Source organism: Ambystoma mexicanum, chromosome 7q (genome assembly GCF_040938575.1).
Source record: "Ambystoma mexicanum isolate Mex_15411 chromosome 7q, UKY_AmexF1_1, whole genome shotgun sequence".
Classification (NCBI taxonomy): Eukaryota; Metazoa; Chordata; class Amphibia; order Caudata; family Ambystomatidae; genus Ambystoma; species Ambystoma mexicanum.
The window spans coordinates 684992385-685009418 of NC_090941.1; the positions used below are offsets into that span (position 1 = coordinate 684992385).

Here is a 17034-nt window from a genome sequence, read left to right on the forward strand (position 1 = left end):
TGTGTTGATTTCAATGCCTTCCTCCAATGGCAGCCATTATGTCAAGCTCTGAAGAATTTAAGGTGGAACACTAGAAATGGCAGAGCCCCCCAATCGTCATTCAAGCCTTTGATTTGCGTGCTGATGTTCCTTATCTCACAGAGCTATCTAATCTGCCAGTTCATTTCTCTATGTGACATTCGCCATCTTGAATGAGACATAAGCTCTGCTTAGTGAATCTCGGGCTGCGTTCTCAGGCTATGTGTTGTGAATGAATGGCCATGCAACTCCCACTGTTTCCAGAATTTTTGTTTTTAATGCTGCTTTCTTTTTATTCCTGCAGCCCACAACGAGGCCTCCTGTCCCTGCCCATCAGGTGCCACCATACAAGGCTGTTTCTGCAAGATTACGGCCCATCGGCTTCTCGCAGAGCACGCCCATTGGCCTGGACCGAGTGGGACGCAGACGGCAAATGAGAGCTTCCAACAGTAAGTCTAACAGTGCCTCCCAGACATAGCTTGATGAAGAAGAGGGATCTGGACTTTTTTGGAATGTAGACCTATCACAATGGGAGCCGTCTAATTTCGCTTTCCAAGTATATGGCGACAATAGATTGGTATTGCTTAAGTCCCCACCCCTTACTTCCAACCATCCTTCCAAACATTTAGCAAAGAAATGGATGCCATTCCAGATAGCGTTGGGTCCCAACACGGGCTGATGCAATGTTGAAGATGAGTAATCCTTCTATCACGCTTTTATGTAGCGAGTTAGGACATATGTACAGATTTGCTCCATCTTCAATAATAACTCTTCATAAGGATGAAGGTCTGAGTTGGTGCTTCTGGGCCTCGAATCTGTGACAGTGGGTGGCACACAGATCTCATGGGCAGCAGATCTCAAACTCGTACCAGCTAAGGAACGCAGGGCTAAAAATGGCATCTCGGCATGCTTCTGCTGTCACTGAGGTGGCAGTTCTAATGTTTGGGCACAAGCAGATAGAGCACGCCAACCTTCACCTCCACCATAGTCATCATCTCTTTCTAACAATGGGTCACCGCTCCTCGGTGCTTCGGAAAAACAGAACTATGTTGACACTGTATAGACAGGGGTGGACTGGCCTATAAGAAACTCTGGAGATTTCCCAGTAGGTCTCCGCAACCTGGGCCTCTTTTGTGTTTTAACCTATGTTGTTTACACATTTCCTTATAGGAGAAGGGTTGGGCTTGCTGAAAATGTGTAATATGGGGCAACTTTGAAAACTATTTCCAGGGCCTCTTTTGGATCCCAGTCCACCCCTGACTATAGACATTAGAATATGCATCTTGAAAGGGTAGGCGTGACTCATCTAGTGACCAAACTGTTGGTATTACTTTATGTAACAACTTAAACTCCCATGAATGTGATAGCCATCTAGATTTTAAACTATTATAGAATGGCTCCACTTCTCTACTCCAAAACAGGCTGATAATGTGTCTGGTGCCAAGAAATATGAACTCGCCAATAGCCAATGCCGAGTGACCATTATTGGCGAATAAGAAGTGATACACCATGTGCATGTGGTCAACTGGCAGTCATGCCAAGGAACTTGTTATGCCTAGCTTTTAACATGGCAATCTTGCCCTGCTTATAAAGATTCGTTGAACATGTGACTAACATTTAGTGCACACATTAAAGCAACTAAATTGGAGAAATGTGATGGTTAAGCTCTCTCTCTCTCTCTCTCTCTCTCTCTCTCTCTCTCTCTCTCTCTCTCTCTCTCTCTCTCTCTCTCTCTCTCTCTCTCTCTCTCTCTCTCTCCCTCTCTCTCTTTCTCTCTCTCTTCTCTCTCTCTCTCTCTCTTTCTCTCTCTCTCTCTCTCTCTCTCTCTCTTCTCTCTCTCTCTCTCTCTCTCTCTCTCTCTCTCTCTCTCTCTCTCTCTCTCTCTCTCTCTCTCTCTCTCTCTCTCTCTCTCTCTCTCCTTTCCCCCCTCCCCCCCCAATCTGGCTTCACTGGATGCCGGGAAGATTTGACTTTGTTTGTAAAATGTGGGGTGGTGGACTAATGGAGCCGGGCAAGGTTGCTTTGTTGCAATATTGATCAGTGCAGATCTGAATGGATACGGCTTTCTGTGGTGTGTATAAGAAATAAAACATAGCTTTATTCGGTAGAGTACCATAAAAGCAGATAAACATCACATCAAACCATATATATATAACCGACAATTCATATTGAACAATACTAGTTTAGATTTCAGCTTAAGACAGCATAATCTAGTGCTTTTTTAAACCACCTCTCGGAGTAAGGTATCGTGGTGGAAAATTCCAGTCATTAAGGCATTCAATAACTCCACCTTCGTATTTCAAACCCACCACCAGGATGGGATCTCAATATAGTACTAACAAAGCTCATGGGGGCCCCCATTTGAGCCTATGCATAAATCCAGCTTTAAACATGCAACATACAAGACTGCCTTCTTGGTGGCTATTATTTCCATATGAAGAGTTAGTGAATTGCAAGCATTGTTAGTGGAGGACCCTTTCTTTATCATAAGGATGGGATGGAGTGGATGGAACAAAAGGACAGAGTGGATGGAGTGGATATATCTCTGTATATCTCTCTATCTCCTATATATATGCTGTGTATATGCTACGTACCTGTATCTCCGTGTTATCTGTATGACATGTTTAAGCCTATCCATCCTGTCTCTCTATATACGTATCCGCTATGTACGCCCCCGGTTCTGCTCTCGTGCTTGATCGCATGCGCTTCACTGATAACCACCATATCACACTACTGCGCTTACTCTCTCCTATACACCATCATTCAACTAGAACACAGCTATGCTATGACACATTCGGCCTAGCTGTTCTCATACTAACATGACCCCACAAACACCTCATCATACTAATAAAACACAGCTAGCTGAGCACATTCCGACTAGCTTGGGCGTCTCCTCAGGCCTAACGCAGCCATAACTCAGTCTGGGGGTCCGCCTTCCAGACTGAACACCTCTAACTGATTTCCTCAGCACCACACCTACCGCTAAGAAGCAGCTATCATGCAACAACCACACCAGCTGCACGCATATCCAGTGCACCCACGCACCATACAACACTTCCTCTCTCTACTGACTTGAACTGCGATTCCCGAGGGCGTTCAACCTACCAACGCTTTGAGATCATACCAATGATACCTAAGACGCTATATAAATGCCAAGTAACATAACATAACATATGTTGTCAGTTGTCTGGAGCAGTGGTTAATATGTGCTTCACGTTGCTAAGATAAATTGTCTTTGTCTGTGGTGTCGGAGTGTTTAAGCAGTGTGAAGAATTGAATTAGTGTATTTGTAATGGATTAGTGTGTCGTTTAGGGAAAAGTAGTGTACCATATGTCCGCAGGTGGTCTATGTTCCATTGTGTTGCCTGTGCTGTTTTGGCACTGGGGTTATGTGTTGAGATGTGTTTTGGGTTGGGAGGTATAATGATTTTGAGGTGTTACAATGATGGGTCTCTATGCTGCAACTATTCCGTTAGAGTAGACCTAGGGGGGGAAATGCCATACGAGGAGAGACATAAGGTTTGTAGGTGTTATTTGGTTATTGGCCCACCCATTGACTGCTCGTGGCCATGCTAATCCCTATGGTCATTCCCACCTACTCCCAGCCCCTCTCTGCCCAAACACATCCGACTGGGATGGCTTTGAGCTAATTTAACAAGCCTTAACATCAACCTTTGCACTAAAGAGCCTGACGGTTATTTCAGAGCAGTCTTCTGAGGTTGAATAACTTAATTGGAGATATAAACGCACTACGGGTGTAATACAACTTTCTTTTGCATGTCTGCCTTCAGCCACTTGAATTATAAGCAGTGTGCCTGTCTTTCATGAAGTTCTGCAAAAAAAGAAGCTTTGGCAAAGCCAACAGTTTTGGTTGGTTTGTGTATTGGTATTAGGCACCTCGATTATATGCATAGCTACTTACACCTTTTTGAAACCGCTATCATTAATAGCCAGTTAGTACCATTACAGCAGTGCCTTGCAAATGTCTTTCTCAGGCCTACACAAAAAACAAAACTGCTGGAAAGCCAATGCTTGTAATTTCAATTGCAGATTTCTCTTGTGTCCTTTCCTCGTGCACTTTGGCTCAATTTTCACCGATCTTTAATTGGGTGATCCATCTACCCCCACACACAGAACAATTAGATGAAAATGTACAAGAGGAAAACAATAAATTTGATGGTTATTGTTACAAGTCTTGGCCAGCAAACCACTAAATAACTGAGGGCGAACTTTTTCACTTTGTAAACATCACAGTTGGTCACATTTAATTATCTTTGAAAAACATTATTTCTCCAACTTTTATGTCTTATTGTGCCATATTATGTGATTTCTAGGCTAAGTGATGCTACCTCAGGCCCTACTATGTCATGGCACAAATGCACTGCCCACTCTTTCTATTCAATTGCTCAGAACTTTCCTCCCGACAGCCCAATAGCACCACTGAGACATCACAACGATAGTGTCACTCAGTCTAACTTTGGCAAAAGGACATGCACCATGAACCAGCAATTGACAAAGCCAACCACCTCATGCTGGCAGGACTCATTAAAAGTGTGAATGTCGTCTTTTAAATCCGATCATGTAATTGGGTAATGTCACTGGCTAGATGTGCACTAATTTGACACTAGTTCTCCAAAACATTTTTTGGTAACAGGATGGGGGCCCCATACAAGTAAATTTGGTCTGCCAATAGTCGCTGAAGGTAACTGCTCCCACACCATTTTAAATATGATTTCCCCCGCTGCCCCAAAGGTCTCCGAAGTTTAAATGTAGTTGCACCCTTGGCAGCAGACATGGCAAACAAACCAGGAGTAGCCTTTCCTCTCAAAAATATCGGCTGTCCTTAAATGATTGTTTGATTGCAGATGTGGTGCACATGATGCGTACCTTTTTGAAATGACTACAAGCAAATGGGTTTATCACAAAGGCTCTCCTGGGCGTGTCTATGTCTTCAAACGAAGACATGAAGGAAAGTTTAAGGAGAGTTGAAGTTTTCCAAGGTCAGTTGTGAAATAATTAGCCGCTTTGACTCTTAGGCTCATAACAAATAAAAAGGTAGGTTTAAACAAATGTAGTTTACCTGTGTGTATGTCTGGGGCAAAGGTGCAGATTGTGCACACACAGAGCGACATAATGCAGAATTGGGGCAGTGTGGGCAGGATTGGGTTTGGCCATGAAAGATGGGCAATGATTGCATGAATTTTTGAGAGATTGTTTTTTTTCCCAGCATTAGCAGCATGAAAATCTATTTTTGAGGGCATTGCTGGGGTGTCTTGTCTAGAACTAAACCTGCTTGAAAGTTGGGCAATGACAGCATATATTGTTTAGAGAGGAGTCCTGTTTGTTTTCCTCTGGGAACCGCCAACATCAACTCATTACAACATGCTGCTGTGTGCTGTTGACCCCTGGCATCTATTGGAGTGTTTCGTATGTTGCCCTGCAGAATGGAATGTACGTACATTCTGCATATTTTTCAGACAGTTTTACCCAATGTGAACCTATAATTTTAAAAAAAACATTCTAAGCAGAATCCCCAACCAAAACCTACAGGATTAATTCAGGTTGGCTCGCTCGGTTCAGACCATGTGCACCCCTACATTTTGCAAACTGTTGCGATATTGTCGGTGTGGGGCATGGAAGCCCATGAAGATAGCTGGTTGGGTCTTGCTCCCTTCTTTGACCCCTCCCAAAAAAGGTATTTTTATTTAGTTTCTCCTGCCACCTTGGATACTCCCGTGTACACGACAAAATGATTTCTATGATTTTTGTGTCTCGGTTTCAGTGTACTAAGCCCAATCTGTAGCACGCGCAGGAGTTCATGTATCATGACGTCTGGTCACAAGTGCTTCGAAATGGGTTTCCCATGAGTTGGTGCTATATAAATATAAAACGCCAAATATAATTTTGTTGAAGTTAATGTACAATAATTTGCATCCATTGAATCTATTAATCTGCTGAAATAATATACTGGCATAGTATTTCGGTGGATGGAACGAAAAATGTTTGCTCTGATCATAGAATGCGTTTACAACAATAGACCATATTTTTTTATTTTTTCCTACCTCTAGTCAGGGCAAGCGCACTAAAGTGAAGACAAATAGTTCTTGGCTTTTGTTTTTAAAGTAGGCATCTATGTTGCAGCTGAATGGTGTGTCGGATAGCCAGTCTATGGGATATGGCCTCCCTCAGCTGGTGAAAGTCTGTAAACAATGGGGCTCATTACGAGGTCCCCGGTATCCCGTCGGTAGTTCTGGCAGGATACCAGGGAACGACTACACCGTCTCCCCCACCCTATGTCCCTATGTTACCGGGATATTATGGGCGGCAGAGATGCTGCTAACTGTAAGGGGTTGTCCGCAAAAGGTTGTAAAGAACATGAGCTTGGGACCTCTGGGTATGGGAATTTAGGCCGTGAAATGGGACAGCTTGTACCCCCAGACATTGTACTGAAGGTTCCATATCCAGCTTCTGAAAGAAGCCTGACTGTGTTAATTCTATTCATCTGCTGCGCTTCATGGACCATCCAGCCACCCTAAAGCAGGGAGAACCTTGCATTCGGCACCAAGCAAACCATGGCACGGAGTAACCAAATTTATTCATCTGCTGCTCTTCATAGACCATCCAGCCACCATAAAGCAGGGAGAACCTTGCATTCGGCACCAAGCAAACCATGGCACGGAGTAACCAAATCTATTCATCTGCTGCGCTTCATAGACCAGCCAGCCACCCTAAAGCAGGGAGAACCTTGCATTCGGCACCAAGCAAACCATGGCACGGAGTAACCAATTCTATTCATCTGCTGCGCTTCATGGACCATCCAGCCACCCTAAAGCAGGGAGAACCTTGCATTCGGCACCAAGCAAACCATGGCACGGAGTAACCAAATTTATTCATCTGCTGCGCTTCATAGACCATCCAGCCACCATAAAGCAGGGAGAACCTTGCATTCGGCACCAAGCAAACCATGGCACGGAGTAACCAAATCTATTCATCTGCTGCGCTTCATAGACCAGCCAGCCACCCTAAAGCAGGGCGAACCTTACATTCGGCACCAAGTAAACCATGGCACGGAGTAACCAAATGTATTCATCTGCTGCGCTTCATAGACCAGCCAGCCACCCTAAAGCAGGGAGAACCTTGCATTCGGCACCAAGCAAACCATTGCACGGAGTAACCAAATGGCGGCATGTGCACCCTTTTGTTGGTTGGAACATGTTTTACCTCTTATTTCATGTTCCTTTCCCTGAACGCCTTCTTGTTAGGCGTAATGCTGTATAGGGCAGCTAAACCTGCCTGTTCAGTTTTCTCTGAATAGCCAAGAGTATCTTGGGTCAAGTTTTATTTTATTTGCCCTCGGGAACTTTGCTGGCAGATTCGCCCCGCCCCCAATAGTACTGAGCAGCAAGGGATCTGGGAATCTGATAGGCCCCGGATCTGAGCATGTGTAACAAAGCATTCTCTTGTGATTTAAAGAGCTAAGGTGAGCGCCAGAGAAGGAAGCCCGGAAGAAGGCCGGGGGATTTGGCTCTTTGCCAGTCTCGAATCTTGGAGCCTGGGAACAGGCTGACGAGCCATGAACGTTTCCCTTCACGATAGGGCAGAAACAACAGCTAGGAATAAGTGAGAGTATTTTGTTTCCCTTGGGGCCAGCATAGTCTTGGGGGCGGGGGGATAGCTCAGGGGCAACATGCTCGCCTTGGAAGCAAGACGACACAGAGCACCACAGGTTCGATCCCTGGGGCCGCGCTTAGAAACCTTTGGGTATTAAGCGTGTTATAAATAAGAGATCATATCCTATCATATCATTGGCAGCATTAGTCGTTTCCACAGGTGATGGGACTGGATCAATTACAGTGTTGTGTGGCACCAATGAAGGGTATTGTGTCCACTGCATTTCTGTGAGATTTTAATTGTGTTCTTAATGGCATATTTATTTATTTATGCATTTATAAGTAGCGCACCAAGTCTGTAGGCATCTAGGCACAGGTTACATGATCAATAGAGAGAGAAGAGGCGGTTCATGAAGCAGACGATGACGTCAGTTCGATAGGGAAAGCATTCGGAGAAGAGCCAGGGTGCTGGGTTCTTTCTGATGGTGGTAAATTGCACTCAGTGGCATAGCTGGAGTGAGGGCAGAGGGTGATCGCTCAGAAAACGCCCTGAATGAGAGGAGCGGAGGTGGAGGTAGTGGAATCGAGCAGCAGGTTCATTAGCAGCAGGCAAATGCAAGGTTTTTTTTTTCTTCTTTTTTTTTTGGCATGTAATCAATAACCATTTTGACACATTTCACCTATTTTTTTAAATTTATTTTATAAGGTGCCAATTGCAAATGCTTCGTAGCGCCCCCAAGAGTAAAGGAGTGGAAAGGATGGGGATGGGGAAGCGTCGCTTCATTCTGCACCTTGCAATATATCCGTTAAATACAGGGAGGTGGATTGGGGGGGATGGATGCATTCCATACGCAGTGAGAACACATTACAAATGGCTGTCACAGTGCTATGAGACCGGTCATGATGCAGAGCAAAGTGAACTGAGTAGGAAAGTAGGTGGCTGGGAGCTGCATGTCGGTGCATTAATCATCGTGCCCGGCGATCCGATCCACCTGAGAGCAAGCTTCAAGAGTCCAAGGTTTGCCTGAATTCCTCTATAGGTCGTTATCAAGGGCTGTCACGGTTGTGGTGGGTTTGTTCCATGCGGGGGCTTCAGAAATCTGCTGCCAAATGTCTTCTTCCTGCCCAGGACCATGATGGGAGTGAAGGGGATGGCGCGACTCTAGCAGGGCACAGCTTCACGAGGCTCTACTGAATCTAATCATAATGGTTTGTGTTCTTGTGAGGTGATTCACGCTGGATGCCTCCCACTTAAGCACTGTAATCGCATGTGCTCTAAAATGCTACATTTTAATCCAGTATTTTAGAACAATTCCTGGGGGGATACCTCCCTACCCCCCCAAACCACCCCTTGATTTGTTTGGGCTCCCTCACTGCGCTCGGTTGCTATGCCATATCTGGGGGAAATAGTTATGCCCCTCCACTTAAATCCACCAGCTGCCACTGGCCCTGGGACTGTGCTGGGAGCAGGATAGGGGAGCCCAGGGTCTGTGGTTGGAGCAGGATGGACGGGAGCCATAGGATAGTGGTGGGTAGAGCCCATGGTCTGTGGTGAGGTGGGGAGAGCCCAGGGACTGGGTAGGATTGGGATGAAGGAGCCCAGAGACTTTGATGGAAGGGTATCGGGTAATATTATCCCCACCAAAAATATCGCTATATATATGGTCGTTGGGAACGGCCATAGGCGATATTTTTAGTGGGGATAATATTAGGATTTTTTGGGAACATAGGGGGGTTGTGCGGGTGTCCCCCACAGGTCCCATGCCTTAATATCACGCAAAAATATGGCGATATTATTGTATGGCGATATTTTTGCTGGGATATTAACACATGGAACCGATGGAAGCAGTTGGGGGAACCCAGGGACTATACTTATAGTAGGGTGTGTTGAGGGCACGCAATAGTTCATAGCTATTTGGACAGTATTTTGGGATGGGGGACCTGGCCAGCCCACATTTTGCTTGGGAGCGGGGGGAGGCCTAGAAAGTTTGAAATAGTGGAAATTAATTGCAACGGGTGCATCTTGTGTGGATACAAAATGTTATGGTTATGAGATAGGTGCCTTCTTAGGAAAATAAAGTGTGTCTGGAACTTGCACGTTTTGAGAATTGTGTAGTAAAGGTGTGACAACACTATCCTATTGGTTAAAACTGTGTGTGGTGTTAGGACAAACTCCCAGGTATGCCAGAGGGCCACTAGGAGTTTGCGGACTCTTGGAAGGCCTAACACCTTCCACAGGACAAGCAGAGGACTCGGACAACGGCAAGTTCAAACTGCGGTTTATTACAGACAAAACCAACAGGGATCAGCACAGGGATAGAAGAAATCCATGGTCATCTCAACTTCTCCTGGCTCGCAGGCCAGTTTTGATGTAGAATATGATCGCTGCTCCGTCCCTACCTGTGCCTTTTTCCAAAAACCCATCGACATCTGTGATTGGTCATCAGGAGCCTAATAACCTATATGGTCGCCTATGTATGTTATGCTACTGGCTCTCCCATGTCAGGTGGCTGGCCTGGTACATCCCCAAGTCACCATCTATGACAATGCTGCAGTATGAGGGTCTTACCATTTGGTTCTTGCCAGTTGCTACCCTCCCCAAGGATACTAAACTGTGATAGGCTAGAGCTGACGTCCGCAGGCCTGGGATCCACAAAGGTTCTCAGCTCTTGGTGTACCTTTTCAAGGTAATATGTATGACTAGGTGTTTGCATTGTAACTTGTGTGTACCACCTTTGGCTATGAGAGTGCTCTTTGCAACACTTGTCTCACATTGTAACATCTTTGATGCGGTCCTCTGTCTGGTGGCAGGAGATCGGCTCTTTCCCAGCACGGGTTGCTGCCATTGTCTGCGTCAGCCGGCTCACATGTTCGGAGACTATGATTTGGAGCTGTGCAGCTCTGAATTATGAGGAATTATTCGTATTTATTGCAGCTGGTGCTACTGTCTTTCAGGGAATGGAATGTCATCCGAATCTTGTGGCCTTGGCAGTGGGCCCTGTCCCACACATTTTTCTCTCTGCTCAGCCTGTATTCAGTTCTTGCTGTGAGGCCTGTGCCCTGCTGTACTCTTCCTAAATCATAATGTGGCGTCTACAGTGTTCGTGCTATTCTACATTCTCCATAGGTTAGTCACACTTGGTTCTGTCAGGTCTCATAGGTACTCCTGCAGTTCCATAAGGTTATTCGCATGTAAGCATTGGCAAGCTTTGTTCAGGATCTCTTGCTGCTTGCAGTTTCTGCGTTGCTTCAGGAAAGACTGTATGTTTTTCCAGCCAACGGAGGTGAAAGTGGGATTTCCCGGTGATGTCCTCTGCTTGTGTGGAAAACGGGAGCAGACAATCATAGGTGATACCCAAGTTCTTTGCTGCTGTGTCAAGCGTGGGGACAGTACCCATATTAGCCAGCCCGGCGAAGGGCAGGAATTGACAAATGGCAGATGAGTTTTGACATGTTAAAACACAAACGATTGGCACTCATTCAGTTGTTGATGCTGGAAGGACAAGATGATGAAAAGACTCCAGATTCTGCGGTCACGCTACCTGATTTGAAAGCATTATCATCCGGATAGGTTTGGAATGAGACAAAGAAGGTCAAAGGTGGCATGAGGTAGGCATTAAATAGTCAAGGAGAGGTGACAAATGCCATTCAATAAGAATATTGGAAATCAACAAGTGCACAAAACCAGACCAGTATGTATCCCTGACTGGCCCTCCCTCTCTCTCCTCCACAGCTTCTTGCTTTCTTACCACTAGTTCCCATTCCATTACATTCAGTGTGTTGAGCGGTGCTCGGATTTGCCCAGACTACCCTCGTCCATTCCTCTACTTCTCCAGTCTGGTAGTACTGGTTCCAGAGTCCCTTGGAGTTCTACTTCTCGCTTCTGGTAGTACTGGTTCCAGAGTCCCTTGGAGTTCTACTTCTCGCTTCTGGTAGTACTGGTTCCAGAGTCCCTTGGAGTTCTACTTCTCCCTTCTGGTAGTACTGGTTCCAGAGTCCCTTGGAGTTCTACTTCTCCCTTCTGTTGGTACTGGTTCCAGTGTCCCTTGGAGTTCTACTTCTCGCTTCTCGTAGTACTGGTTCCAGAGTCCCTTGGAGTGCTGTTGCTTGCCGCTGTTCTTGAATAAAATCTTCACCTACAGTCCTCAAGCCCTGTGCCTTTACCAAAGCGTGGTCTAGTTTGGAGCGGCAGGGTAGAGTTCTTGATGGGATCATCCAAAGCTGGTTGCCGCTTAGGATTGCCATCAGTAAGGGTCTCTCAACATTGGTAAGCATGGACACACAAAAGAAATTGTCTTTGAGGGAGACCTCAAGGCTAGTTGGCCAGTTTAACTGCTCAGTAGTATTTTCAAAATGGGCCTTTTGTATTTGATATGGCTTTGCAGAGCCAATGAAGGGCAGCTAGTGTGTGGTACTTTCCCTGGACAGTGGGCTCAAGGGCGAGTTTCTGTAGAAGAAGACAGATAAACTGATTGCTTGAAGGACATGGGGTAGTTTGCTGCTATTGAGATGAGAAAAGTTGACCTGTTACAGGGATAAATAGTTCAGGCTTTTTAATGTTGATAAGATGGCATTCACTACTTTTAGGAATGCTTGAAGTATGTTTACGGGGACTCGTGCTATGGATGATGGGTTGTTGCCAGACGACTAAGTGGGAGGGAACTGAAGGGTGTGATGTTCCCTCACTTTTCAGGGAGATGTGTCATCATTCCCTACTTTGTGGGCCAGAGTCCTGTTCCAGGACCTGATCCCTGCTGCTAACAACCCAGTGTTGCATGTAGTGGCGGAATGGGGAATGGACGGACCCAGGTATGCAGTGGGAATTGAGGTGGGGCGGGGGGGTGGAAGTGACGGGGAGTATGGGGGAGTGGACGGAGCAGAAAACTGGGTGGGGCAGAAAAGGGGGGCGGGGAACATGGAACCACTACTTTTCTTCTTTATTTTTTTTTCTCACTTCGACCACTGGTTTGTGCTTGGTTGGTGGTGCCGTGTCACAAAGTGTACGGATGCAGTATGTGTAAGCGCGCCATTTTGCCTCAAATTGATTATTTTTTTTATGGAGTGGCTGATATTTTAATGGCTGGCGGACATGGGGCTGATTTTCAGATTCTCCAGCAGGAGTTGGTGCGTTATCGTGTTTGCCAGGTTTGAACCACAAAAAGCAATGCTGTAGAGTGCGCTCATAGATGGCAAAATAACCTGTTGGCGGTTACTAGACCACCCTTTGCCATTTTTATAGTGCTCTAAAAAATAGGTGTAATTCTTTCTGAATGCTATGGTAGTCCGCACATGGGCCTTGGAATTCTGAATGGCTGAGTCATTCGGTTGAGTACAGAGCACAGCGGGAAGCACTTGACTCTCTGAGCTATCCACCTGTTCTGGAGCGTTGAGGGCATCCGAGCGTACACAGAGAGAAAGACCCCTTCTGTTTGTTGTGTGGATGCGGTTTCACATTACCATATGATGCGAGTTAGGTGGAATACAAAACTGTAGAGTGGGTGGCATCGGGGGTGAAGGCAGACTTCATTTTTATATGCCAACTCATGATGTATTTTTCCTTCCTTTGCTAAGAGCAGCTGCCTGCGCGCTGTGCTGTTCTTGTTGGCAGAGCGTGGGTGTTCTCTGAGATGAAGTAATGCCATTTAAAGAACAAAAGGTTTTCTGGCTGGCAAGCGTGTGTTTGCAGTCAGGTGCTCCGCGCAGGGCGCACGTTTAACATGGGCCCTTTCATGGGCAGTGACACTGACGGTGAACGCTGATCACTTTCTGTGCTTCTCATGCTATCCTTGGTTTCTGGATCTGCTCGTCCTCTTTTCCAAAGTGTGCTCTTGGGCACTGCGTTTCTCTGATCTAAAGCAATTCGTGGGCAGATTTGGCGTGGGCTTTCATTACATTAAAACGTTAACTGAATTACTAGCTGCAGTAATGGTCATGTACAGAATTATGGTAGTGGTATTTGGCCAGTAATGGTAGAAATAATGGCGGGTACATAAACCGACTCCTGTCTGCATAGTTATAACGAATTAGGAAATGGACCGCACATATTTGGAGCTGGTGATTTCCTTTCCTCGCACCCCTCATCTTCCCGATTGCGCCTCATCTTTGTTTTTTGGAAAACGAATAAAGTTTCAATCCTGATGATATGATAGTTTATTTATATAGCGCCTATACACAGTGTGTTTCAAAGCGCTTAATGGATCCGTCATCTGGGATATTGAGGCTCGCGCTCCCAATTTTAATCCAAGAAAAGCTTTGTCCATATAATAAGCTACCCTCGCCTTATGATTGTTGGTGCGTTTAGGCGCCAGCACAATGGGTTGTGCTGCTTTTCCATGGTACTTCTTCCCCTCCTTCCACTGTGCACTGCCACTGGATATTATCTAATTATTAGCCCCTGCTTTTAGTTTCCCCATCCCTCTGTCTAGTGTCCAGTTGCCTCGTGGTGCAAGTGAGGACCAAATATCTCTACCAATACTCGAAGATCAAACGGCCACATTACAACAGCGGTGCGCTATACACTTCCAACAGTGTTATTGCGGTTCACTTCGCTGGCCAGAAAGTGGAGCGACTCCCTGCGACTGCAAATATAACCCTGTTGCCATTCCCGCAAGGGGGGGACTGCTGTATCCTGGTTCCTGGAAAAGCCGGTCTGGCCAGATAAACAAAGGAATCCAAGAAAGGTGGGCAAGCGCCGCGCGTGTTCATGGGTAGGTTGCCTACCCTTCCTGTGTGTGTATCCTATGTCGTGACTTTATAGAAGTGTCCCCCAGCAGTGCCCCCATCTTTTATGCAAAGGTCTGAACCCACAAAGTGAACCTATGGACTTTCTGGGCACTGGCTGCTGTGTGAGTCCTCTTTGCAGAAGATGGGCACACACTCTCATCACACATGTTCATGCACAACCTCGCCCTACGAGAAGCGGCTCGGGTGGCCTGCTGGAGACGAGCCCCTGAAGGGTGCATGTCCAAATCCCCACAGACCGCCTTCTCAGTTTCTGTGTTTCTAAAATCCTTTCAAATATTTAAAGGGTTTGAAATCTAAATTGAGGAGCTGTGTTGATGGTGGTCAGTAGCACCACTGTGAAGTTAGATGGCTAATGACTCGTGGTCAGTTACTGTTGGTCTCCATTCCCTTGCGTACATCACATGTGCTAAACGTGCTGAGTGAGGGTGGGGAGATGGAGGGACAATGGCTAGGAATTCCTCTATACATCCGAGAGCCAGGGCCATCTTATGCACTTTTGGGGCCCTGGGCACAGACATCTTTGGGGCCCCCCTCCACCAAACCAAAGGAATCAAGAATACTGTTTGCGCCCCGCATCCGTTGCGCTCACAACCTGTAGGTATAGTGTTTCTGCAAATCTTGCAGAGGTGTATGGGCATTTCTGGATGCCGCCACGTGTGGTTTTGGCAAATGGCTGCCCGTGTCACTTTTAAAGATGGCTGATTGTATGGATTTTCTATTAATTGGTAAATCATATATATATTTTTGAACAAACCCCATAAATGCAAAGGAACCATAACTGACACCACGCTGCAGTGCTTACATTGGCACACATGACATCAGATAGCATTACAAATGGTGGCATCACTGATGGCAACCCAAATGACATAGCCAGTAGACACTCTGCAATGCACAAACGACATTTAGTAGATTGCATGTAGTCTGTCAATATGACTTTGGCAATCATTAAATATGCTAGAACATGTGGCATTTGAAGTGCATATAGGTACAACAGAAAATAAACATGCTTATGGGAAAGTAAAACGAAGCAAGCAAGGTATGTATGTGGCGAAAATGCTTAAAAGCACACGAGGCGTACCCTATAGAGATGCCAAGCACCCCCACAAGACTCCAAATGCCATTCCATGAGCGTTGGTGCTTCAGTACTGCTCTGCAGGAGCTCCCATTGCACACATTTACATGGAATAACAACACACATGCAGAGACCCAGTGTAACTAGAATAAAATTGTGCCTGAGGGCAACTTTAGATCACTTACCCCAGGTAGTTTTAAAATTGTATATTTTTCCAGTCAATACACATTCATCCCGGTCCCTACACAGAACTTCCAGCACGCGTGTCCATACATGTACTATTTGCTTACAGCTTCTTTTTGTTGCAGAGTAGCTAACCTTTGGTGATGTCAAATGTGGTCATCGGTGGTGTTACGAGCATTCCATTGCACAGGTGGCGTTGTGGTTTCTTTAACAACCATAACTGGTGACTTTATTTTTTAGTTTTCTTTTGCATCCCAAGTATCTCTTGTTTCACAGTTTTTTTCACTTCTATTATATCGTTTTTATTAGGCCAATTTAATAATAAGAGGGAGATCCTGGCTACCTTGCACTGGTAAATTTAAAAGGATGAGTATCCACACAGTATTAGGTAGGCATGGTGCACATTTATTTAGGTGAAGACATTTAGTCTTATTACTGGTCAGCCGACACTTGTTTCGACCTCCTAGGGTCTTTATCAAGGCTACAATTGAGGTGCATAGGCTCTGTTGTTCCTGGTTGGGGTTTCTGATAAGGAAGAAACGATTCAGTTGGCTCCCAGTCTTGGGTCCTGGAAGGGCCTGTTGGCTGTTCGGAGTGCCGTCCGTCTGCGTACACTGTCCTGGAGTGGTCTGACACACTTATCGGCTGACCACTACCAAGACTAAAGGTCTTCAGCAAAATAAACTTGCAACGTACCTACCTAATACTGTGGGGATACTCCTTCCTTTGAATATACCAGTGCAAGGTAGCCAGGATCTCTCTCGAACTATACCAAGAAGGTGTGGGCGTCACCTTGCAGTAAACAATCATGAGAGCACCAGATACTAGAGCACAGCGCAGGAGTGTTCACAACCTGGGGCCCACCAATTTTCCAATTTAATAATAACATCCCTTTTTTAATAAAAAATATTTCTTATGATTTTCAAAGTTTTTTTTTTTAATGATGCACAATACCATAACTACAGTACCCATCAGGAAAGTCTGTACCCATGTCCATTATACATTTTGCCCAGTGCCCAATAGGCCACCAGAGTGGCCATGGCCAGCGACCACTTTGCCTGAGGCCAGGACACGTGAAGTAGCCATTGGGCCTGGCTAGAAGCCAGGCTATGCCACTGAGCCGCTGGACAGTCCAGTGGCCACTTTACTCTCATTGTGGGTCTCTAGGCCACTTGCTCGTTGCATCGCATTGAGGCTTTCCTTAAGCTCTGATTGGACCGGACTTTGTGTATATTTTTCCCCCCTGGTGCCCATTTATTATTTCACTAATGTGAGTGCCAGGTCCTTGAAATAACATGGATTCGCTGTAATTCTCCCCTTGCGCTAAATAAAGTCAGGGGTCCTACGGTGGTTGGTGCCGACGTAATAAGTGAGTTCTTATCAACCGCCGCCTACTTGATACTGCCT

General features: G+C 45.9%; 1 protein-coding gene across 5 annotated transcripts in view; it reads left to right on the forward strand.

Moving 5' to 3' along the window:
* SPATA13 (spermatogenesis associated 13) overlaps positions 1-17034 on the forward strand; it is a 183053-nt gene that overhangs the window by 79431 nt on the left and 86588 nt on the right. For all 5 annotated transcript variants that reach the window (XM_069640701.1, XM_069640700.1, XM_069640703.1 and 2 more), the window contains one exon: positions 323-467. In XM_069640701.1, coding sequence (XP_069496802.1) covers positions 323-467 — 145 coding nt within the window. The remainder of the gene's footprint in view (positions 1-322; positions 468-17034) is intronic.